This window comes from Bos mutus, chromosome 16 (assembly GCF_027580195.1).
Source record: "Bos mutus isolate GX-2022 chromosome 16, NWIPB_WYAK_1.1, whole genome shotgun sequence".
NCBI lineage: Eukaryota > Metazoa > Chordata > Mammalia > Artiodactyla > Bovidae > Bos > Bos mutus.
The window spans coordinates 63447926-63474730 of record NC_091632.1 but is presented as its reverse complement, the minus strand read 5'-3'; the positions used below and the strand labels follow the sequence as shown (position 1 = coordinate 63474730).

The 26805-nt window shown below is 35.2% G+C and overlaps 1 protein-coding gene across 1 annotated transcript in view; it reads left to right on the top strand.

Moving 5' to 3' along the window:
* Positions 1-26362, top strand: part of LYPLAL1 (lysophospholipase like 1) — a 33166-nt gene extending 6804 nt beyond the window's left edge. Inside the window, exons 3-5 of the mRNA XM_005905564.2 lie at positions 12932-13101; positions 21629-21744; positions 24321-26362. Of these exons, the coding sequence (XP_005905626.1) occupies positions 12932-13101; positions 21629-21744; positions 24321-24539 (505 nt within the window). The 3' untranslated portion in view covers positions 24540-26362. The remainder of the gene's footprint in view (positions 1-12931; positions 13102-21628; positions 21745-24320) is intronic.
* Positions 26363-26805: the final 443 nt, after the last annotated feature.

Sequence of the window (26805 nt, the reverse complement as noted above, 5' to 3'; positions counted from 1 at the left end):
AACATATTTCCACAGAGGTTAGAGCAGTTTACACTGTTACCAGCAATGCTTGACAGTCCCATTCATTTCACATCCACATAAACAGTTTCCACTGTCAGTCTTTTTAACTTTAGCCAGTCTAGTAGCTGTGTAGTAGTATCTTCTGCTTTTCATTTGTAGTTCTCTAATGCTAATGCTACTGAGTATTATTTCTTATATTTATTGAGCATTTGTATATCCTCAAAAGAAACATCCACTCATATTGTTTGCCCATTTTTTTGTTTGTCTTTTATTTATTAATTTCTTAAAGCTTTTTTTAAAACACAGATTCAAACATCTTGTCTCTGTCTGGTTTGCGTTTTCACTCTCTTAATGACATCTTATGACCAGAAGTCCTAGTATGTTTTTTACAAGTAAAATTTACAGTGAAATGCAAATGCCTTAATCATACAGGTCAATCAGTTTTTATGAATATATGCTCTTGTTGAGTTGCTTCAATTACAGGAACGTTTCCATCACCCCAGTGCCTCCTTCCAATCCATTCCTACTGCACATAGGTTACCATTGTTCTGATTTCTATCACCGTAGGATAGTTTTGCCAGTTGCTGAATTTCAACTAAATGGGGATAATTTAACCTTCTGTGTCTGTCTTCTTTCACTCAACATAGTGTTTATGTGCCTATCAGTAGTTCATTTAAAAATTTTTGAGTAGATGTTATGTGTGAATATACATTTATTTATGCATTCTGCTGTTGATAGACATCTGGATTATTTCCAGTTTTTAAAAACAATGATTATCATTGCTATAAGCTCTTTTGTGTAACATTTTGTGAACATATTTTAATGACTTCTTATCTAGAGTGTTCTGTTTCATTGGTCTGTTTATCTAGTTTTATGCCAATACAAAACTGTTTTGATTAATACAGCTTTATAGCAAAATGTTGAAATCAAGTGATATAAGTTCATTTTCAGCATTCTTTCATTCTAGGTTCTTTGCATTTATATGTAAATTTTAGAATCCACTTACCAATTTTACAGAACACCTGTTTGGATTTTTATTAGAATTGCATGTAATCCATAGCAGGTTTATTTACAGGAAATTAACATGGTATGTCACCATTTTAGATTTTTGTTCATTTCTATCAGCAGTGATATAGAATTTTCAGTAGAGAGATCTTTTGCTGAGTTTAGTCACAAATATTTCATGTTTTTTCATTGTATTGTAAATAGAATTTTTAAAAAGTTTAGACTTCTAATTTGATTGTTACAAGTACATAGAAACACCTTTTAAATTTTCTCTTATTAAAGTATAGTTGATTTACAGCGCTATAACAGTCTCTGCTGTACAGCATGGTGACTCGGTTATATACATAAATACATTCTTTTTCTATAATTTTTTCCATTCTGGTTTATCACATGATATTGAATACAGTTCTGTGTACTCTACATAAGAAACACATTTTTGGATCTTACTCTTATATCTTGCTGTCTTCCTAAATTCACTTATTTCTAGTAGTTATCTAGTAGATTCTTTATGTTTTTTGTGTAAATGTTAATACTGTCTGTAAATAAAGGCAGTGTTCCTTTTTCCTTCCCAATCTTCCTTTTATTTTATTGTCTTCTTGCTTTATTGTGCTTATTTGAATGTCTGGATAAAATGTTTAATAGAATCAAGGAATGCCTTCTTGTGTAATCTTAGAAGGGAAGAATTCAGTATTTCACCGTTAAGTATGATGTTGTTACAGGTTTTTTTCTGCACACCTTTTATTAAGGAAATTTATTTCTTTGCCTAATTAGCTGAGTTTTTTTTTTCTTAATTGGTTAAATCATTTTTCTGTATTTTTTGAGATAATCATGGTTTTTATCTTTCGTTACATTGGTGGACATTCAAATGTTAAACCAACCTTTCATTCCTGGCTTAAACTCCACTTGGTTATAATGTATTATTTGTTTTATGTATAGCTGAATTTGATTTGCTAGGATTTTGTTGAGAAATTTTAATCTGCATTCATGAGGGCTGTTGATCTGTAGTTTTCTCTTATAAAGTTTTTTTATCTAGATTATACTGTCTCTTTTTATTTTATTTATTTTTTGGCCATGCCATATAACTTGCAGGATCTTAGTTTCCCAACCAGAGATTAAACCCAGGCTCTCGACAGTGAAAGCACTGAGTCCTAACGGCTGGACAGCCAGGGAATTCCCTGCTGCTGCTGCTAAGTTGCTTCAGTCGTGTCCGACTCTGTGCGACCCCATAGACGGCAGCCCACCAGGCTCCCCCGTCCCTGGGATTCTCCAGGCAAGAACACTGGAGTGGGTTGCCATTTCCTCCTCCAATGCATGAAAGTTTTCCCTAGATCCCTTAAAATGTGTTAGAAAATGTTACCTTCCCGTTTTCTGAGTTTATATTATTTTTTTCCTTCAGTGTTCAGTAAAATTCACTAGTGAAATTATTTGGACATGAAGTTTTCTTCTGTGAAGGTTTTGATAATAAATTCAGTTTCTTTCATATAATGAGAATATTCAGATTTTCTGTTTCTTTCTGTATCAGTTTTGATCATTTGTGTTTCTCATAGAGTTTGTATCTTTTATCTAATTTGCCAGATTCATTGATATAAAGTTGTTCATGATATTCTTTTTTAATGCCTTTAGGATTTGTGCTGATATTTTTTAATTTCATTACCAATATCAATAATTTATATCTTTTTTCTTGCTTTATCTTGTCAAAGGTTATTAATTTTGTTAATCTTTTCATAGAGACAGTTTTGGCTTGGTTATTTTGTGCTCTTTTTCTGTTATTTATATTTGCTTTTACATTTGTTATTTCCTTCCTTCTATTTATATTAAAGCTCTAAATTTCTCACTAATCACTGCCTTAGGTAATTCCCACTAATTTCTTCTTTTGTATTTTTAATATATTGAAATCTTTTCTAAGCTCTCATGAAAGCAAAAGTGTTACTTGCTCAATAGTGTCTGACTCTTTGCAACCCCATGGTCTGTAGCCCATCAGGTTCATCTGTCCATGGAACTCTCTAGGCAAGAATACTAGAGTGGGGTGCCATTTCCTTCTCTGAAAGAATACTGGAGTCAGTTGCCATGCCCTCCTCCAGGAGAATCTTAAAGCACCCCAAACTACAGTTTTAGTATGGTCATCCATCCGTGGGTTAGAAATTCAGAAAAGACACAGTGCTAATGTCTTGATTCTGTTCTGTGATAACTGGGGCCTCTGCTGGGAAAACTTGAAGTCTGGGCATGACTAAAATCATCTGAAGATTCGCTCATATCTGGCACTTAATACTCGATAATAGCTGGGATCTTCCTTTGATCTTTTGGTCTTGTTACCATAACAACTACATGAGTTTTTACTGTCTGATGTCTTGGACATCCTGGCCGCATGGAAGCTGATGTCCAAGAGCAGATACACTAAGGAGAACCAGAAGGAAGCTGTATTGCCTTTTAAGACCTAGTCTTAGAAGAAGTTGCATAGTGCTATTTCCTCTCTAGTCAGAGGACCACTCAGAGTCAAGGAGAGAGACACTGACTCTACCTCTTGATGGGAGTATCTGAGTCACATTGTAAGGAGAGCAGGTGGGATGAAAGATACTTTTCTGGGCAGATATGGAAAACAAGAGTTCTGCAAGCTTCTTTAACCCATAAATTATTTAGAAATACCTTGTTAATGTCCCAATATTTGGGGTCTTTCTAGGAGTTTTATTGCTATTGATTCCTGATTTCGTTTCTGTTGCTGCCAGTATTCTGGCAGCAATTTGATTCTTTTGATACTCACTGGCTTGTGTTATGGTTGTGCATGAGGTCCCTCTTGGTGACTCTTACTGTGTATAGAGTTCTATAGATGTCAGTAGTTCAAGGTGATTATACTAACTTTTATATTTTTATTTTAAATGTTTATGTTTCCTTAGTGATTCCAAGTCATTTTATTAGTTACCGCAGAATGGGTGTTGTCATCTCCAACTGGGATTTTAGATTGTTCTCTTCCTCCCTGTCCTCCTGCCAGTTTTTCTCTCTTGGTTTTAAGCTGTATGAGGTACGTTCCCAGGCAGGCTTACTGTCTTCCTCATTAAAAGCCATCTTATATCTTTTATCTTACAGCTTTATCTTATAAAATGCTCATTTTTCAATCTCTGGTAATTCCTTGAACTGTACTTTATTTAATAATCATACAGGATTTATCAGCTTTTCTATGTTTACTGTTTGTATAGCATATCTTTTTTAATTTTTTTTACTTTTAACATCTGTGCCATTATTTTTAAGATGTATTTCTTATATATAACCTCATTTGGGCTTTGTTTTTTCCTTAGTCTAGCAGTTTCTGTCTTTTAAGTGATTTATGTACATCATTTGTATTTATTGTAAATATTGCTATGTTTGCATTTAAATTTATTGCTTTTTATTTCTCTTTTTCCCTTTTCCATGTTTTTTTTGATTTAAGAAAATTAATACTTTATTATTATTTATTGTTTGTTTTTTCTGATTGTTCTAAAGACTATATAGCATATATATCACATCTTTTACCTACTTAGAGTTAGTTGTTTACCACTTTACACAAAATGTAGATGCCTTATAACCATATAGATTCCTTTATCTTCCCCTCCTTAATGTTATACATGCTGCTTGTTGTATGTGTTTTATCAACATACATTGAAAACTCTGTCAAACAAGGTTGTAATTTTTGCTTCTAACAGTCATACGTGCTTTAAAGAACTTAAGAGAACAGTAGTCTATTTTGCTTATACCCAGTTGTGGCTTATTACAGCAAATTAGTATGTTTTGATTAAACTGTGACTTGTCACTTTGGCTATAAGGTATTCCTTTTCTCAGCCCTATTTAATAGATGTTTTTAATCAGCTGAGTTAGGGCATATTCAGTAAAAGTCAGCATTTACCTGCTGTGTTAATTTAAATGGAAAATGTTGCTTCATTGTTTTATTATGTTAATTTAGACTATATTTAATTGAAGTGCTCAATAAAGATTTTTATTTCTGTGACATACTTTAGCTGTATTTGTAATTAGAGATTCTGTTAGTTTGAGTTTACTAGTACAATTTCCATTTTAAAAATAATATTTAATAAGCTATTAATAATTTATATGATATAGTTTCTTAGAGTTTTGAAAAATTCTAAAAGTAGTAAGATTCAGTCAGTAGTGCCTGTACTATTTTTCCACGTGAAGTGTATGTTTATATTTTTCAGTAAACTTATATTCTGAAACAAGGTTAGGCACTTTTGATTTAGGTTTAGTAGTAATGGGTTCATCTTTACTCCATCACTTAGGATTCATACCTGAAGCATGATATTAGGAGATCTGTCTCCTGATAACAGTGGATCTGTACTGCACGTACACTTCACTGGCAAGGAACTGTCCTAAAAGAATGCTATTTTGAAGAAGTAGTTTACTTCTTTGTAAGTATTTTAAGTATGTTATTAAGTATCTATTAGTATGTTATTGGGCCTCCCTCATAGCTCAGTTGGTAAAGAATCTGCCTGCAATGCAGGAGACCTGGGTTCGATTCCTGGGTTGGGAAGATCCCCTGGAGAAGGAAATGGCAACCCATTCCAGTATTCTTGCCTGGAGAATCCCATGGACAGAGAGGAGCCTGGCAGGCCTCAGTCCATGGAATCCTAAGAGTTAGACACGTGTTCTAAGTATGTTATTCCTTAGAAATACGTCCTTTTAAAAAACAAAAGAAAAATTTGACCTTTTTCTAGAAATCACAGAGTGGATTTTTACAAGAATTAAAGTCAAAAGATATTCAGAGCAAAGCTAAATAATTTTAGGTATCCTTATTATTTCTGACAAAAATTATTCCCAAATCACAAATGCTTATTGACATGCATCGTTCAACAAATACTTGTTCTTGGCACTGGGGGTAATCACTGTGGAAAAGGGCATTCCAGGGAGAGGAAATGTCAGGTGCTAAGTCCTTGGATCAGTAGCAAGGCGGTTCTGAAGAAAACCAAGGGGAGTGTGACTGGAACCTAGGGAATCCTGGGGGAGGAGCAGTGAAATGAGGAGAGAGGAAGCCTGGAACCTAGTGACGGCATCTGAAAGGTTGTGAATGACCTTTTGATTGTATGACTTTGAGGGAACAAAACTTGGTGACAAGCTGAATGGCAGCTTCTTTTCTTTTCATAGACCTTGAACATTTATTCCTGCTTAATATTTTACCAGTGTGTAATGGTTTGATTGATCGATTGATTGAGAAGCCACACAGACATTCTTTGCCAAATATACTTATTTATGGTAATAATGTCTCAGCCGTCTTATGCCAGCTAATGAAGTGATTTATTTGAGGAAGAAGGCAAATGAGTATAACATATGTGCCAGTTTGTTTAGCTGCTTTAAAAAAACAATCTTACTTTCATGCTTTACTGAAAGGCTCTTCTACCATCTTAGGAGAATTATGCATTCTTGATTGTTTTCTTAACAAAAAGATCGAAATTATTCTTTGACTCATCACATTTTCCCTATTATCTTCCTTTGGACAGAATTAGTTTTGTTAGAGAACTGAGAGAACAAAAAGCTGCTAAATTGGTAAAACTTACATTCTATGGAGCATCTATCTCTAATTAAGTAAGGCACTGTCAAGACAAAAAGTTAAGTAAGTGTCATTTTTTTCTATTAATGGCTGAGTTCCCAGAATGATTCATATTTTAGCCTATGATATCATCCTTTTTTAAGTGCTTAGACAGACAAGTAAACACTTAAGAGAAATAGAATAAAATGAAAAGGGAAGTGGAAATAAGTCACAAGAGTACCAGTCTAATTCAGGCTGTAGCCTGAGTGTTGTATATTGTTTTCATTCAGAAGATCATTGTGGTTTTAGTGGCAATTTCATTGGTTTGGGATTTAATCTTGTCTCACAGTGGCATTAATGCTGTATGGAAAGCACCTGCTTTCACTTTCTGAGTCCTGTTAAGAAAGTTAATCCTGAGAGGGGGTTCTGGGAGGAGGGGTGAATGGAATGCTTTCTCCCCTTCTGATTCCAATTTATCTCCCTGTCTTGAGCCAAGCAGCTTCTGAAGTCAGAAGGCCCACAGGAATGAGGGAGAATTTAGGCTCTGTAGGAGTCCCCATACAGAGCTTAGGCAGGATTTTATCTCACCCACTGAGAGCCCAGGGGATGATGCAGGAGAAGCCTTAGGTAAGGCCCAGAGTGTGGCAGATCCTGGAAAGAGTGCAGTCTGCAAAATCTTCATTCCTCCCAGATTCATGTCATAAAATGTTAATTCTCAGGCAATAATACAATATTAGTTTAAATCCCACAAAGGACTTTTAAGGGGGAGTATTTGAAATTATTTTAAAATTTACTAAATATTGAATTAATATTTCTTAGAGAAAGAAGATTAGATACTTAAGAATAGGCAGGACAAGTCTGAGAGACACATGGTGGTGATGGTAGGGAGAGGGGGACCACCTGACTCAACCTCAGAACTTACTCTAAAACCACTGTGATGTAGTCAGTGTGATCCTAACACAGGAGTAGATCAATAAATCAGTGGAACAAAATAGAGCCTTTCTCAACCAGGATTCTTCCAGTGAGACAAAAACAGAGAAAATGACTTGTCATTTTTTTGATTTTTGCCAGGAATAGAACTAGTACCATTCTAGATGCTTTGGAGAGAAGTCCATTCATTATATGTAGTAAATATATTAGGCATTATGGTTTAGTTCTCTTATAGAACCTACGGCGAGAGATACTAGATTCTTCAGAACTATAATATGGCAGAGATAAATCCTCATAAAGGTGAACTTCACCTTTATGAGAAAAGGTGTTTTTGTTTTTGTAGCAGTGCAGGCACAATTGACACATAGGGGAGAAAATGAATTTCAACCCTTAGGTCACACCATGCAGAAAATAAATTCCAGAAAAATTCAAAACTTAGATGTAAAAATGAAAGCAAAAATCTTAGAAGATAATCTTGGATTCTACATGTAATAATGTATGAATTGTGAATAAAATAAATCAGAATACCCCAAAGTTTAGTTTAAATTAGTTTAAGTTAAAATTATACCTCTCAGAGTACATCCAATGTAAAGTCTTGATTTGGCTTTAAAAAAGATACTTTATATATATATGTCAATATGCAGAAATCTATTTGGAAAAAATACTTGAAATACAAATGAACAGTATTTAGGTGACTAATATACAGATACACTTTGAAACTAGTGACAAAAAAAATCAAAATTCCAATAGGAAAAATATAGCCAATGATATGAATAAGTAATTCCTTCACATAGAGTTCTGAAAAGGCAGCTTTAATCTTTAGTGGCTGTGTTGGAAGTGAGTGGGATTTGCTTGCAAGTGGACAGCATGGAATTTTCTGAAGTAAAGAAAATATTCTGTATCACTATGGAAATAGTTTGTCAAAAGTCTTTGAACTGTGTATTTAAAAGGTGTACATTTATATATGTAAATTACATCTCAGTAAAGTTGATTTTAAAGCTGTAGTTACTACCTTTCAGTGGTAATGTTTTAAAGTATGTTACTATCATAATTAGAGCTGTTGGGCCAAAAGATGTTCTCTGACTTTTCTTGTAGAAAGGTGAATTTTTATAGTCTTCATGGAAGCAACTCTGAAACCTCTATTAAGATAAAATTATCAGATTATACCTTTCAGTCCAGTAGGCCTATTCCACAAACTCTGTTCCATAGAATAAAAGTCTAAGTACGTAAAAACATGTATGCAAATATGTTTAATGCAGAACTGTCCTTAGTGGCTAAAACTTGGGTACCAAATAAATGCCCATTTGTAAGCAAATGGCCAATTAAATTATGGAGCATCTTAATTACAAGATACTATATAGTCTAGTCAAGGCTACGGGTTTTCCAGTGGTCATGTATGGATGTGAGAGTTGGACTGTGAAGAAAGCTGAGCGCTGAAGAATTGATGCTTTTGAACTGTGGTGTTGGAGAAGACTCTTGAGAGTCCCTTGGACTGCAAGGAGATCCAACCAGTCCATTCTGAAGGAGATCAGCCCTGGGATTTCTTTGGAAGGAATGATGCTAAAGCTGAAACTCCAGTACTTGGGCCACCTCATGCGAAGAGTTGACTTATTGGAAAGACTGATGCTGGGAGAGATTGGGAGCAGGAGGAGAAGGGGATGACAGAGGATGAGATGGCTGGATGGCATCATTGACTCGATGGACATGAGTCTCAGTGAACTCCAGGAGTTGGTGATGGACAGGGAGGCCTGGTGTGCTGCGATTCATGGGGTCGCAAAGAGTCGGACGCAACTGAGCAACTGAACTGAACTGAACTGATACAGCTATTTAAAAAGATGGGTAAGAACTACATCACATGAAAGGGTTTCCATGAGGTATTGTTAAAGGAGAAAAGTATAATGCACATAAGAAAACCAAATAGGCTTATTTCATTTTTGAAAAGCATAGAGTGCTGTTAAAAAACAAATATAATGTAAAGAAACATCTTTTAATGTATGTGCAGGAAAAACACTGAGGGATATATTCGAGAAGGTTGACATAGTTTACCTAGAGTGAAGGGCAAGATATGTGAGGGGGTAGGAGAGGAGAAGAGGCATGGAGAGATAAGCAAAAACAAACAAACAAAAAAGTAAGACAGTCAACATCAAAGCAGTCCGCATGCAGACAAAGTATCCGATATTTGCAACATTTCACATATGTGCATAAATTAGGCCTCTGTGGCTCAGTGGATGAAGAATCCACCTGCAGTGCCGGAGACACAGGAGCTGCGGTTTTGTTCCCTGGAAAGGAAATGGCAACCCACTCCTGTATTCTTGCCTGAAAAATCCCATGGACAGAAGAGCCTGGTGGGCTATAGTCCATGGGGCTGCAAAGAGTTGGACACCACTTAAGCGACTGAGCACAGCACAGCATAAACTAGGAGAGAATGTTAGGGTTTTATGTACTGGCATATAGATATTGGTAATATACATTCAAATTTTAGAAAGTGTGTTACAGAGTAAAGTTTATAACACAGTTATATTTTAGTAAATGAAAGAATCTCTTCAGATGAGTTCTTGTTAAATCTGAGTCGGAGCAACTTTCTTGTTTCTAGACTTCTTTGGCTTTCTCTGAGAAAGTTTCCAGAATATTTCTCTTGACTTTTAGGTTCCTCAAGTGGATATCCATTTATTTTGGAGAGGTAAGACTTAAACAGAGCAACAGTTGTATAGTTCTCCTGTTTTCCTTCTACACCACACGTTGATAGTATTAACTGGCTGTTTCCCACAGTCAGATCTGCATAGACTGCAGAGTTCTTTTGCTACCGTGGATGACAGAATGAAAATTGAGTAGCTTTAGCTCCATGGTTTGCAGGGATTCCACTTGGTTTTTCATTAAAGAATATGCAAGGAAGCACAATCAGATCTCACCTGGTGCCTTTTAGCTCTCCATTTTTTTGTTCTGGTTGTACATTTTATGCTTTTATTTCACTGACTCTGGAGGGTGAGAATATATAGCTAATTTGAGATGGGGCTAACCCTTATGGCAGAAAGTGAAGAGGAACTAAAAAGCCTCTTGATGAAAGTGGAAGAGGAAAGTGAAAAAGTTGGCTTAAAGCTCAACATTCAGAAAACGAAGATCATGGCATCTGGTCCCATCACTTCATGGGAAATAGATGAGGAAACAGTGGAAACAGTGTCAGACTATTTTGGGGGGCTCCAAAATCACTGCAGATGGTGACTGCAGCCATGAAATTAAAAGACGCTTACTCCTTGGGAGGAAAGTTATGACCAACCTAGACAGCATATTCAAAAGCAGAGACATTACTTTGCCAACAAAGGTCCATCTAGTCAAGGCTATGGTTTTCCCAGTGGTCATGTATGGATGTGAGAGTTGGACTGTGAAGAAAGTTGAGCACCGAAGAATTTATGCTTTTGAACTGTGGTGTTGGAGAAGACTCTTGAGAGTCCCTTGGACTGCAAGGAGATCCAACCAGTCCATCCTAAAGGAGATCAGTCCTGGGTGTTCATTGGAAGGACTGATGCTGAGGCTGAAACTCCAGTACTTTGGCCACCTGATGTGAAGAGCTGACTCATTGGAAAAGACCCTGATTCTGGGAGGGATTGGGGGCAGGAGGAGAAGGGGACGACAGAGGATGAGGTGGCTGGGTGGCATCACTGACTCAATGGACGTGAGTTTGGGTAGACTCCGGGAGTTTGTGATGGACAGGGAGGCCTGGCGTGCTGCGATTCTTGGGGTCACAAAGAGCTGGACACGACTGAGTGACTGAACTGAACTGAACTGAAAGCAATAGAAGTGTTGATCTAGAAGAAACCTTGCATCTGTGGTCAGCATTGCTTTAGATTTCTTTCAAATTATAATGTATACTTCTGTCACTGAATTTTCTGTGGCCTTTCTTAGCACATAAAACCCATTTTTCACTGTCTCATAAATAGAAAGCAAGATTTGCTAAGTGAAGAGCTGTATCTTTTGTTGAACTGTCCTGTTCCTCATCTTTGAGAAACCACTGGTTCTCCATGTGTGTCTCATGGAGACATATATATATGGAAATACATATATATCTCCCCATAAACCTCTCTGTTTGCTACAGGAGACTGAAAGAGTGTTTCAGTTCCCTTCATTTACCTTTACCAACATAGGACTTGTCACCAGACCCCTTAACCCCTTTGTAATTGATTAAAACAGTATTGGGAATACCTTGGGACACACATGCATGTGCGTGCACACCCACACGCGCACACACACACGTATACTTAAAAGAATCCAAAGCAAGATTCACTGATACTGTGGCCATCCTACCTGATATTTAAATGTAAAGCGTCTTATAAGATCAATCTTGTTCAACAAGACACCCAGCTCAGGGAATCTTATCACATAGAGTGTTTTGTAAGTCCAACAAAGCACTCAATTTGAGACCCAGATTGAGTGTTGCAGACAGTGCTGGGATATCTGTATGAAGAGTACTTCCAGTGAATATTTGTATCCCATTAAATTCTTTCATTTCAAGGTTCCTGAGAAGATTTAAAAATAAAATAGCTCTAAGTCCTGATTTAACAGTCTTATAGACTCTGTGGGAGAGGGAGAGGGTGGGAAGATTTGGGAGAATGACATTGAAACATGTAAAATATCATGTAAGAAACGAGTTGCCAGTCCAGGTTCGATGCACGATACTAGATGCTTGGGGCTAGTGCACTTGGACGACCCAGAGGGATGGTATGGGGAGGGAAGAGGGAGGAGGGAGGAGGATTAAGGGTGGGGAACACATGTATACCTGTGGCGGATTCATTTTGATATTTGGCAAAACTAATACAATTATGTAAAGTTTAAAAATAAAATAAAATTTAAAAAGATGAATTGGACTAACTGTAAAAAAAATAATAAAATAAAATTAAAGATAGATATATTAAACAAAAAAATAAAAATAAAAAACAACCTGAAGACCCCTATTCTAAAGATAATCTGCCTGGATGTAATCAAGAAATCTTTAAATTATTAACTCAGCGTTCAGACTTCTGTGCTACAAACTAACCATCGTTTAAAAGCATTTTGGTGAATCATATTTTCTGCTCTTGAGGCCTGACTTTTCGCATGGACAGCCATTATTTATTTAGCTGTGAATGCTTAAATATTGATCCTTACACTTTTAAAGTATATCAAGGCAGAAGTTTAAAGAAATAGTAGACCTGATTAATCATTTAAATTGAGTGGAAAAAATAGCATGCACACACAATATACCAAATATAATTATCCTTTTTTCTTTGGGACTTTCTGGAGAGTATGAAACTCAAAAGATGGAGAAACTATGGTGAACTGGCATTAATAAATGTTAATAGAACCAATGTAAGTATAGGAGAGTTAAGATATGCTTGGAAATGTCTTTAATATGAATTCTTTAACTTTTAAAACATTAAAGAAATTGTAATTCAAAGCACTAATATTTTAGAAATTAAAAAATGTTTTAATTTTTTTTTCTTTTTTGATTTTAAACAGGCCATATACTCCTTTGAGAGGAGGAATCTCCAATGTATGGTTTGACAGACTTAAAATATCAAATGACTGCCCAGAGCACCTTGAATCAATTGATGTAATGTGTCAGGTGCTTACAGATTTGATTGATGATGAAGTAAAAACTGGCATCAAGAAGAACAGAATATTAGTAGGTAAGATTTCTAGATGTTGGCAATTTAAATATTTTGATTCACTTTTTTAACTTTATACTTTGAATTTTACTTGGAACATTATTTGGGAGCACTTTATATATCATATGAGACCTATTCATAGTTTCCCAGATAGTGCAGTGGTTAAGAATCTACCTGCCATTGCAGAAGATGCAAGAGATATGGGTTTCATTCCTGGGTTGGGAAGGTTCCCTGAAGGAGGAAATGGCAACCCACTCCAGTATTCTTGCCTAGGAAATTCCATGGACAGAGGAGCCTGGCGGGCTATAGTCTGTGGGCTTGCAAGAGTCAGCATGACTTAATGACTAAACCACCACCATCATGTTGTAAATAAGTTTAGAATGCACTTTGAAATCCTGTATAGATAGGATCTGAGCAAATTAATAAACTGCCTTTGTGTTTATTGAAGTACTAAGCTATCCTTTGAGTTAAGAAGCAATGTGACATAATGGATGGAATCCATTCTTTCCTGTTTTGGCTTCAGTATTCACTTCTGTTAGTTGAAAGCAACTGGCCCTCTGGCCCAGTAACATCACCTTGCTGGGCCTTTGTTTCCTCATCGGTGTTTAACTGTTTGTGTGTTTAGCACCATGTCACAGAGATGGATATAGAACATTATAGGAGTACTGCGAAGAACCTAGTAAAGGGGTACCAGCTCAGTCTAGGGCATCATGAAACAGTTACAAGATAGAACTCAAGATGCATGAGTGTATAACAGATTCTGTCATTCGATCATTTAGCAAACATTTTCTAAGTACTGTGTGTCAGGCATTAAGTCGAATGCTCAAAGAGACACAGGTAACAGGATCTATGTGCCCCAATTGCTTACAACCTAGAAGAGCCCATGAGGTACTTGTAATAACTGTCCTGCCAACTAGCCTCGACAAGTGCCCTAAAGATACATAACTGGCCGCTCTTCAAAGGGAATGATCATGTATATTTATTTTTATTTCTCAGCACCCACTGCAATGCCTGGCACAGAACTGAACATTTATTATAATCAGTGGCATGATCTGCAGTAAACTGATGATTTAAGTAATTGGAATTTAGATGAAGAAGTCATAAGTATTTGGAGCTATTAGGGAACAATTTAAGAAAAAAGTGCCAAAGATAAATGAGATTTTAGGATGTGCAAATAAAATTTTAACTATTGTAGTATGGATGTCTAGATATAGAGAGTGATATGAATGGTAAAATCAAAGTAGAAAAAGTAGTGCTTGTTGTAGTCTGGATGTTAGACAATTTTAGCAGAAAGTTTGTTGTGTGACTGGAAAATGCCTGTTGATCTCATAGTGTGACTAACAGCTGGAAGAGCATGATGGCATAGTGACAAAAATAGTTCAAATCGGAAGCCCACCATTGCCTAGCAGGTTCATCACTTAATAACCTGCACTGATTTTCTGCTGCCTCATGTGTAAAGTGGGAATAATGATACAGTATCTATTTTACTGGGAGACTGAGTGAGTGAGTGAAGTTGCTTAGTGGTGTCTGACTCTTTGCGACCTATGGACTGTAGCCTGCCAGGCTCCTCCATCCATGAGATTTCCAGGCAAGAATACTGGAGTGGGGTGCCATTTGCTTCTCCAGGAGATCTTCCCAACCCAGGAATCGAACCCGGGTCTCCCACATTGCAGGCAGACTCCTTACTGTCTGAGCCACCAGGGAAGTCCCTTACTGGAAGATGGTGTCTGTCAAATACTTGGCTCATTTTACAATCTCAATAAATTCTTTCTGAGTCCCCTTTTATCCTTTATTCTATAGGTGATTGAGGAGCAATGACATAAGTATGTCTTTGAGTGATATAGTTAATTAAAACTGTGCTTTAGGGAAATTAATCCACAGAAGGGGTAAGGGAGGAGATAAAAAGTTGGGTATGGAAGAACCAGTTCCTGAATTTATGTTTATAGGATAGTAAGATACTGAAGTACTGCGAGGACAGTGTGAATAAGTAGAAAATACACTTAGTGCTCTTAATGTGCGTGTGTTAAAGAATGTATCCCATTGAATTGTAACTGTTGATACTTACCTGCTTGTCCTTTCCCCCATCCCTATTCCTTGCCCTTCCCCGTATCCATCAGTTATTTCGTCTTACTCATTTTTGAAAAGAGACTATGTATGGATTGTTACAGGGTCAGAGAGTTGATAAGAATTTTGAATCTAGGTTTACTTCATTTTAAAGCCCATGATTCTTCTGTTTAACTGAACATTTATATGAATATTTGTAAAACTCTTAATACATGCTGTCAAATTCCTTTCACGAAAACACTGTACCTGTTGATGCTTCTCCCACCTCTATTAGAATATCCATCTTATTATACCTTGCTGAATGATACTGTCTTGAAAAATCTTTGCTAAAAATAAGTAAAAAGTGGCAATTAATTTACACTTAATTTATTTTCCTTTTAATTCTGTTTGTTATGTTCTGACATGAGAAAGCTGTTTTTAGTTATCTGGTTTTTCCAAATAACTTCTCAGATTAAGAAGTTATTCTTCTAGAATTTGAGTAAATATTCAAATAGATTTTCTACTGACTTTTCCATAATGTTTTTTAAATTTGTAATTCTTTGATTCATCTAGAATTTATTTTAGTTTCTTTCTACTATATCATGAAAGGTTTTAATTATTTTCTGAAGTTCCAAGAAAACTTTGTTAAAAGATGATCTTATTTATTAAGCAGTTAGTAATATGATCGATATTTTATCATAGCTCCATTGAATTTTTAACAAATTTCAATTTAGAAGAGTTATAAACTACTAAAGTATAAAATTTGAAATTCATTACAAAATATATATGTAATAGGAAATTTATATGCACTTATATGAATATAAGAAAAAATTTTTTAGAATTTGTGAGGTGAGTCTATCAAGCGCTATAAAGCCTCTTTGATAGCTTGAGATATGAAAGAGACACCGAAGTGTGGATCCAAGGTTGTTGGTCTTTGTTACCTGTACTGTTAGTTATTTAACCATTCAATGAAAATAAATCTTTGAGGCATTTCTATAGAGTTAAACATGTGTGTCAAAATATATGTAATTCTTAACCTTTATTAAAACAAAACACCTGTTATATTGCCTTCTTTTCATATGCTGGATTCTTCACATGAGTTGGCTGTTGATGCTTAGAGAAATGGCATTCTAGTCGTGTCAGATTTTCTCTTGTAGTTATTATTATTTTTCTTTTTGTCTTATTGATCTGACTGAACTCTCAGTTCATTTCAAAATGTGGTACATGAGGCATTATCCTTATGTATTTGAATGTTTGTACATGCATTTCCCAAGTTATAAATATCATAATTGCGAACACACTAATGCAGCTGACAGCAGTTTAACATGGTTAGGAACTTGGGCTGTGCACTCAAATTGCAAGTTTCTAATCCTAGATCCAGTGCCTGTTTTTGTGGTTATGTGAGTGTCCTTAACCTCTGGGCTTGGGTGATCATAATAGTACTTACAGAGTTGTGATAATTCAATTAATCAGTTCCTGTGAAGTACTTAGAAACACGCCTGGGGTGTGGTGATGATGCTGTTGTTAGCCACTCTATCCCACCTGCCCTGCTGTCTCTCCACACAGCAGGAAGAATGTACTGGCCCGCTGCTGCCCTTGGGAGACTCTCAAGGAGCTCCGTGTCCCTTCCCTACCAGCTGTTTTCTTTTTCCCTAATGGTATACATGCTGGTTTTCATTGCTCATAGATTGTTTAAGATTTAAATGCTATTTTTAACATTTTATCTAGGAGGTATTCAATGAGAAGTCAAAAGTGCATTTGAGATGCTGAGTCACTTTTATTAAAAAGAACAATGCATTTGAGACACGGGAAACACATATATGAACAACACAGTGAGGTTAGGTTATTTTTTTTAATGAATTCTAAGAAAAAACTTGAAAATTAAAGGATTAAAGAGGAAAACATGAAGATAATAAGTACAAAATTATTACCCTTATTAATTTTGTTTAGTATGTGATAAAACTTCAGATTTAATATCATACACTGTGTCCTCATGGAACCCTTGTCTCTGAGATTGTGGTTTTAACCAGTATAGTTTTGTAAACAACACTGTTCTCTATATTTGAATAAGTGGCAGCCCATTCTTTTTTTCTGGTTTTATTTTGATTAGTGGTATTTTACTATATTAAATTTAGTTTAAAAACAATGTTTTTATGGTATATGATATACCCCTTTTCCAGTAGTTTACACAGCTTAGTCAGGTCAGAAATGATGCTTCTCATACTAAATTTAATTTCCAAATTATTCATAGAATTTTTAAGTGCTGGAGTACCAAAAAAAAAAAAGAATCAAAAACTTTACATTATAATGAGGGAGATAACAAAAGTAAAGTGTTTTATACAATCCAAGTATTATTGTAAAAGTATTTACAAGGTATATAGTATGAACAGTGAGGAATGAACACAAAAACTTGCTTCTTAGAAGAGATAATTTCCAATGGAGTTTTAAAAAATGAATGAGAATATGGCTGGTAAACAAGAAGGGAAACACATTCATGAAGGAAAACAAGGGACACGTTAAAATGTCTCAGGAACTACTAGTCTGGTGTACACTTCAACTGCTAGGATTACTGAGTTACATACAGAGAATGACTCAGTCGGATGAGCATTTTAAGAGGAACACACTGACAACAATGTGGAGGCTGAAGGCCCGGGGAAGAGGCCGCAGATCCAGTAGAATGAGAGACCAGCACAGTGTTTCAAGACTTCGGAAACACAAGGCTGTAAGGTTACACTTGAGGACCCTGCACTCAACTGCAGGTTTTAGCTGAGAAAAGAAATTCTTTGTTTGCTTATTTTCATCAGTGGGAATGTATTTCTTTCTTAATGGAAAGAATAAACTTTGGTTCGATAGGAGGATCTGCGCCAAATCTTTAAATGTGTTCCTTGGAGACACTCATGAATCCTCACCCTGCACATTAAGAATATCAGATACAAGAAACTGTATTTTTATATATTTATACCACATATAATTCTTCAGAGTGTGTGGTGAAAATTAGGGGAAACACAAGCAGTAATTAGTGACTTTTAAATTACTTTCTGAATTTGGCATCATAGTTGTTCCTGGATTCAGGAAACCTGGATTCAGATCCTGCATTCTGAGAAAATTATTAAAATTCAGTTTAACACTAAAAAGTATTTAAATAATACACATTTTCATATAGTATCTTTCTTGATCCTTCTAATAGGTAAGATATAAAATGATTACTCACCCTTCAGATAAGAAGAAAGTAAAATTTAAAGAGATTACTGGCTAAAATGGAGTTGGGACCAGAACCCAGATCTATTGACTTAGTCAGAAACTTTGTCCCATAATGAGATTCCTTTTTTAGCCACTAGGTGGTGATAATTTGTTGTTAAGAGAAAATTGACATAATTTAGGTTTAAATTTGATCTAGGATGTATAGAATCTGACAAATGATAATGACCAGATTATAAGAATTTTTATAATATGAGCGTATTAGCAGAATTGAAGCATGGATAATCATATGCTTCTGGAATTACACCTAAATATTTTACATGGATGCTGTAAAAGCCCATTATGAGGAAAGTAGTTAAGGCAATAATGGTTAGTTAATACAATTGAATGTTATGTAACTGATATATACTGTATATACACATTTAGAAGGCACTTGGTATATTTAGTGTGTGCTCAATGAATAAAAAAAATAATTATAGAATTTCATAACTCTGTTTAAAGACATTCAAATCAGTATTACAAGAAAGTAAGGTATAAAATTTACATATAGAGTGAGTTTAACTGCTAAAATAAATTTTTAAAACATGTCAGAATTATATATGAGTAATGATATTTTGGGTAACCCATTTTCTTTATTTTGATATGATGGAAATACTTTATTCAGTGGGCATGTATTAGCATATTAATTTAAAAAAAGATTTAAAACTAAAATGAAGGGATGGTTGCAGTTACCAAGATGAAACCTAGCCCTACAATTTCCAGGCTCACTTTCCTGACATTATATATGTTTCTTCTGATGATCTTAGAGGTAAAACTGGAAAGTGATAGCATCTTTCTACCTTCTTTCAACATATATATGTCTTGAATGACTTCCCTGGTGGCTCAGACGGTAAAGCATCTGCCTACAAGGCGGGATACCCGGGTTCAATCCCTGGGTTGGGAAGATCTGGAGAAAGAAATGGCAACCCACTCCAGTATTCTTGCCTGGGAAATCCTTACTTGTGTTTCTTCAACAACAATCATCAGAACTTTTAAGACTTGGGATTGCTGTTTTAATAGCTTTCCATAGAAGATGATAAATATTCTATTTATCCTATAAACTTTATATAAGAGAAAATATACAAATATGATTGGCATAATTTATATGTTCCCAAATTTTTGAAACTTTATCACAGTTCAGTCTGAAGAATAATTATATATAAATCAAATGGGAAAATTGTTGAAATTTGAATGTAGGGTGGATTTTACTGCATTTTAAAAATCCTGTTCAACTGATGATAAACTTGAATTGTAAGTTCCCCATCCCCTTGCCCCCAACTTTGTTTTCAGATAGGTTAGCTTGGTTTTCCCAGTGTAGTTTTTATATATTGTTACTGTTTTATTTCATTTAAAGAGTTCATAAAAGCTAGGTTTATTATTTTTTAACATGTTTTATTCAGCCTGTTAATCTTAAATGTATGTTGAAATGTTAACTCTTGACATTTTAATACTTTGCCAGCAACTATAAATATACATTATAAGTATTACCTACAATGAGTTTACTATTTCGTATTTACTCATTGAACAGTATATTTTATATTGCATTTTAGACACTTAGATGGAAAATGAATTCAAATAACTAGTCCTTTGTGTTAAATTTTCTTCTATCAGAAGAAAAAAATGCACAAAGTCCCTTTTCACACTGGTGTCCACAATGTTAAAAGTGACTATTGTCAGAGATCACTGGTGAGGAATTGCAGACTACCTCACAAGATTATAAATGGATAAGGGACTTAGATTGAATCTTAAAATAATAAATTTTCAGTGAGTACATTTTTCTTCATTATAAATTGTGAGAATTGAACTTGAGGTTAAATGTCTTTGGATGCCTTTGATAATGACATTTCATATGTGAGGAAGTGTTTTCCTTTTAGTTTTTGTTGTTATTGCTGTTAGATTGGACCCATCAAGGAACTCTGAAATCACATAAAGTGATTAGTTAATAAAAATGGGCTGGGTGCATTTAAGGTGTAAAATTTTCTCAGTAGGTGTTCTTTTATAATAATTTTTAAATATATTTTTGCTTACCAACCTATTTTGTCTTTGTATGACTTTTTTAAGATCTTTACCACTTTAGATTTAAATATCAAATTTAATTATCTTAGGGTACATTATTTTCTTAATGAAACATTAGTTTCATTTTTGCTCAATTTATGAATTTTGAAGCTTTTTTTCTAATCATTGGTATGCAGCTTAGGTTATCTAGAACGTCATTGTCCAATAGCATAGCCCTTAGCCATATGTGAGTATTTAAACTCCAAATTTAACTAGGTAAAATTAAATTAACATTTAGTTCCTCAGTCACACTAGTCACATTCAATATTTTGCTTAGGTACATTTGGCAAAAGTATTATTTACGCTCTTGAATTTCTCCAAAAATAAAAACTATGTTCCTGCAGACTTGCTGTCTATAACATGCAGATTTCTTTTAAATCATGAGATGTCTTTTTAATTCTCAGTCAAGCTAGGGAATATCACACTACATCTCTAAGTTGGGCCACTCTCTCTGCTGTGTCATGTCATGTCCCCATCTCCACATTTTGTGATGTATCTCTTTTCTCCTCGTACAGAAGGATCCATGTATTTTAATTTGTATTATCTCCAGTGACTAGTGTCACTCCAATGACAGTGATTGGCTCATAAAAGACAATAAAATTTTGTTAAGTGAATAAGTTTTTTCCAAGCTTTTTTAAAAGTACATATAAGTATATATGTTTTAACTGTACCATCACAAGTTAGTTCCCCAAATAATATGATAATACAAAGATACTTTAACTAGCTCACCAAATTTTTGATCATCCTTCCTAATTCAAAGATCACTAAGCATCTGTTATATGAAAAACTCTAGCTTATAGTTTGACAACTAAGACAAAAAGGGGCATGTTATTAATTGTAGTGTGAGTACTCCTATAAGTATTAACAAAATATAAGTACACATTAGATGTTTAAGTAAATAACACTTGTGTTATGACTCATATATTTTTAATTATGATAAATATTTTTACTTGATGACCCAGATTTATTTATTTCTTTGTGCAATTCTAGTTCCTTTTATAACAAATTATTTTACTAGTGATGACGTAGATGGAATAGTGTTATTTACTCATGGCAGGTCTTTTTTGGTAAGATGTAAAGTAGACTAAATTTTTCTTTTGCATTGTATCTCTTTTAGGTCTCCAGATATTTATGGAAGATTGGCATAGCTATATCTTGTTCCAAATTAGCATTATTCTGATTTTACTGATAAGTGAATTTTTGCTTCTTGTAGGAGGATTTTCTATGGGAGGGTGCATGGCAATGCATTTAGCATATAGAAATCATCAAGATGTGGCAGGAGTATTTGCTCTGTCTAGTTTTCTGAATAAAGCATCTGCTGTTTACCAGGTAAGTTTCAGATTTTAAAAGCAAAACAGAAGAAAAAAAATAAGGCATTCACACATTGAAACTAAAACAACATTGATAATTACACAATAACGGTTGCTTCACAGAGCATTCCTGGGAATTCATGGGCAAATGAGCTATATTGATTAATCCCACCTGGTCATTCTTGTTTAGGAAATGCCTTGTACAAAGAGTATTGTTAATCAAAGTCTCAAAGGGGAAAGGATAAAAAATATGTATATAATATATATGCATCCTGTATACATATTAAAAACGTAGATGATTATAGCTAGGTTTGCTAATTATGACTTAATCAAACCAAAGGATAAGTTACATGGCTGACACCTATTTTGCAGCATTATTCCTAATTTATGAATGGAATATAATAGTGATACACCCTCATTACCAGGAGTAGAACCAGCAGGTACAGAAACGAGAACAAGAATGCCATTTTTCGGAACTGGGCTGAGCTAGGTGAGCTGAGCTGAGCTAGGCTGAACGGAGATGAGCTGGGCTAGGTTGGATGTAAATACCGACAGAAAAATACTTAGGAATATATCTACCTAAAGAAACTAAAGACCTATATATAGAAAACTATAAAACACTGGTGAAAGAAATCAAAGAGGACACTAATAGATGGAGAAATATACCATGTTCATGGATTGGAAGAATCAATATAGTGAAAATGAGTATACTACCCAAAGCAATTTATAGATTCAATGCAATCCCTATCAAGCTACCAACAGTATTCTTCACAGAGCTAGAACAAATAATTTCACAATTTGTATGGAAATACAAAAACCCTCGAATAGCCAAAGGATCTTGAGAAAGAAAATGGAACTGGAGGAATCAACCTACCTGACTTCAGGCTCTACTACAAAGCCACAGTTATCAAGACAGTATGGTACTGGCACAAAGACAGAAATATAGATCAATGGAACAAAATAGAAAGCCCAGAGATAAATCCACGCACATATGGACACCTTATCTTTGACAAAGGAGGCAAGAATATACAGTGGATTAAAGACAATCTCTTTAACAAGTGGTGCTGGGAAATCTGGTCAACCACTTGTAAAAGAATGAAACTAGAACACTTTCTAACACCATATACAAAAATAAACTCAAAATGGATTAAAGATCTCAACATAAGACCAGAAACTATAAAACTCCTAGAGGAGAACATAGGCAAAACACTCTCTGACATACATCACAGCAGGATCCTCTATGACCCACCTCCCAGAATATTGGAAATAAAAGCAAAATAAACAAATGGGACCTAATTAAACTTAAAAGCTTCTGCACATCAAAGGAAACTATTAGCAAGGTGAAAAGACAGCCTTCAGAATGGGAGAAAATAATAGCAAATGAAGCAACCTGACAAACAACTAATCTCAAAAATATACAAGCAATTCCTACAGCTCAACTCCAGAAAATAAATGACCCAATCAAAAAATGGGCCAAAGATCTAAATAGACATTTCTCCAAAGAAGACATACAGATGGCTAACAAACACTTGAAAAGATGTTCAACATCACTTTTATCAGAGAAATGCAAATCAAAACCACTATGAGGTACCATTTCACACCAGTCAGAATGGCTGCCATCCAAAAGTCTACAAATAATAAATGCTGGAGAGGGTGTGGAGAAAAGGGAACCCTCTTACACTGTTGGTGGAATGCAAATTAGTACAGCCACTATGGAGAACAGTGTGAGATTCCTTAAAAACTGGAAATAGAACTGCCTTATGATCCAGCAATCCCACTGCTGGGCATACACACTGAGGAAACCAGAAGGGAAAGAGACACGTGTACCCCAAATGTTCATCGCAGCACTGTTTATAATAGCCAGGACATGGAAGCAACCTAGATGTCCATCAGCAGATGAATGGATAAGAAAGCTGTGGTACATATACACAATGGAGTATTACTCAGCCATTAAAAAGAATACATTTGAATCAGTTCTAATGAGGTGGATGAAACTGAGACTATTATACAGAGTGAAGTAAGCCAGAAGGAAAACATAAATACAGTATACTAACGCATGTATATGGAATTTAGAAAGATGGTAACGATAACCCTGTGTACGAGACAGCAAAAGAGACACTGATGTATAGAACAGTCTTATGGACTCTGTGGAGAGGGTGGGAAGATTTGGGAGAATGTCATTGAAACATGTGAAATGTCATGTATGAAACGAGATGCCAGTCCAGGTTCAGTGCACGATGCTGGATGCTTGGGGCTGGTGCGCTGGGAAGGCCCAGGGGATGGTATGGGGAGGTTGGGAAGGGTTGTCTTCCCAAGACACAAGGTTTCTTCAGGAAATGCTTTGACTGTTTTTGAAACAGCCCTCTTCAGAGTAAATGCAGGTCCCACACAACTGCAGTTCCTGTAGTGCTATCAACCAGCTAAGTTCCTGAGCTTAGTCCATCAATATATACCTCGGACATCACTGCCACTACTGCTTTTTCCCCTGAAGCTTTGGTTAAATTGACATTTTTCTGCCCTCCCTGACTTCCAAGAATATACACTGTTCTTAAATGAATTTCTTAAACTTCTCCATGTTTATATCCTCTTCTCTAGGCTCTTCAGAAAAGTGACGGTGTTCTTCCTGAATTATTTCAGTGTCATGGTACTGCAGATGAGTTAGTTCTTCATTCTTGGGGTGAAGAGACAAATTCAATGTTAAAATCTCTAGGAGTGAGCACAAAGTTTCATAGTTTCCCAGGTGTTTACCATGAGTTAAGCAAAGCGGAACTAGAGAAACTAAAGTCATGGATTCTTACAAAGCTACCGGACTAAATCAAGATTGATGTGTTAATATGCAAGTAATGTCTTTATAAAAAGTGTTTTTTACTGTCTAGTTCTGATTTGATGAATAATTATTAAAATATTAAGAAATATCAACAGTTTACTGACTTACTTGTTTTTGACATACTGAGCACCATAGATAGTAGTGTGATCTTATTAATGGTCAACATTAATTTAGTCAAACATCTGTGTATTATTTGTCAAATTCTTTGTAAATATTTGTAGGCCTTGTAAGTAATTGAATATTGAAATTTTACAATAATTAAACTAGCTTAACAGCAATGAGAAATCATGAAAAGATTTTAGCATGATATTTTCATTATCGTTTTCTTTAAATTGCCTTTTTAAAAATATGTTTATGTATGTATTCACATTAATTTTATTTTTGAAAGAATAACATTAGTGCGTGTGTGCTCAGTCAATCAGTTGTATCCAGCTCTTTGTCATGCTTATGGGATTCTCCAGGCAAGAATACTGGAGCAAGTTGCCATTTCTTCCTCCAGGGACTCTTCCCAACCCAGGGATTGAACCCATAGCTCCTGCATTGGCAGGCAGATTTTTTACCACTGAGCCAACAGGAAAGCCCAAATAACATTGTACCCCATGTTTACAAAATGGTTTCCCATTATCTCACCTGATCATCACTAGAGCTTGATGAAGTAAACAGAACCAGTTGTTACTGGTATTTGATAATAGTGACAGAAGGAATACAGACTTTCCCAAAACCTCAAGAGTGAAGACTAAAATCCAGGCTGTCTGGTCCCAGCAGAGCTCCCATTCTATGAACCCAGACTGCTACTCTGCTCCAGTTTTAGGGTTCCAGTTGCTCTCCGGATCCTAGTCAGTACTCAGTATGGCCAATCTTTTTTTAAAAATTTTGTCCATTCTAGTGGGTATATAGTATAACACTTTGTGTTTCTAATTTGCTTTTTCTTAAAGCAATTTTTATATGCTCATTTGCAATCTATATAAATTCTTTAACGATATCTTTGTTCAAATATTTCATGTGTGTTTTATTAGGCTGTTTTTCTTATTGCATTGTAAGAGCTGTTTATATATGCTGGGTAAAATCCTTTGTTAGATAGATGTTCTACCAATATTTTCTTAATCCATGGCTTGCCTTATTTTCTTTAGAGTGTAATTCAAAGAGCAGAAGTTTTTAATTTGATGAAGTCCAGTTTATTCATTTTTTTAAATTTATACTCTGCTTTTGAAGTCATATTTAAGCAATCTTAAGAAAGCCAAGGTCATTAAAATTTTCTCATATTTTCTTCAACTAAAACACTCCTTTAGTGCTATAAATCTTCCAAGTTTTATATTAGAAGCATCCCACAATTTTTATATTTTGTCTTTTCACTTTCATTCAGGTCAAATCTTTCTAAATTCCCTTTTGATTTCTTCTTTAACCTTTGGGTTGTTCAAAATTGTGTTATTTTGTTTCAATATACTGGGAATTTTCTAAAGATCTTTGCTGTTCATTTCTAATGTATGGTTAATAAAGTATTCTTTATATGAATTGAAACCTTTTAAATTTATTGTGACTTTAAAAAATGTTTTGTGTACCCCTGAAAACCACGCATGCTGCTCATGTTAGGTGGCATGTGCTATACATATCAGTCAGGTCAAGTTGGTTGATATTTTTGTTCAAATATACTGTATCCTTACCTATTTTCTGCCTCTTTATTTTATAAATTATTGAGAGAGGAGGATTGAAAGTTCCAACTGTAACTGTGAATTTGTTTCACTTGGCAATTGTTCAGGTTTTGCTTTATGTATTTTGAGACTGTGTTATTAAATGCATAAACATGTAAGACGATTATGTTCCTCTGATGAATTGGCCTCTTTTTCTTTATGAAATAATCATCTTTATCCCTGATAGATTTTTTTTGAGGGGGAGGGGGCTCTGAAATATTCACTGTGTGATATGGTTATAGCCCCTCTAGCTTCCTTTAGACCCTAGCTGATACTGGATTGTGAGGTTTACACACTGACTAGTGGGAACTCAGCCTTTTCCCAGCCCTCTCTGCGCCCCAGTGATTGTTCCTTTTAGGTGGCTCTTACTTTTCCTACACATATCTGATGGTAAACACTCTGCTAAAGATTTGAGAGGGCCTTCTGCAGAGCCCTGACAATCTTGGAACGCTCTAATACTCTGTCCTGTAACTCTAAGCCTCTCCATCTTCTGGACTCCCTCAGCTCCCTCTGAGTCTCCTCTCCACGCTGTGGCCTAAAAAACTCTTCACATTAATCTGGGCAC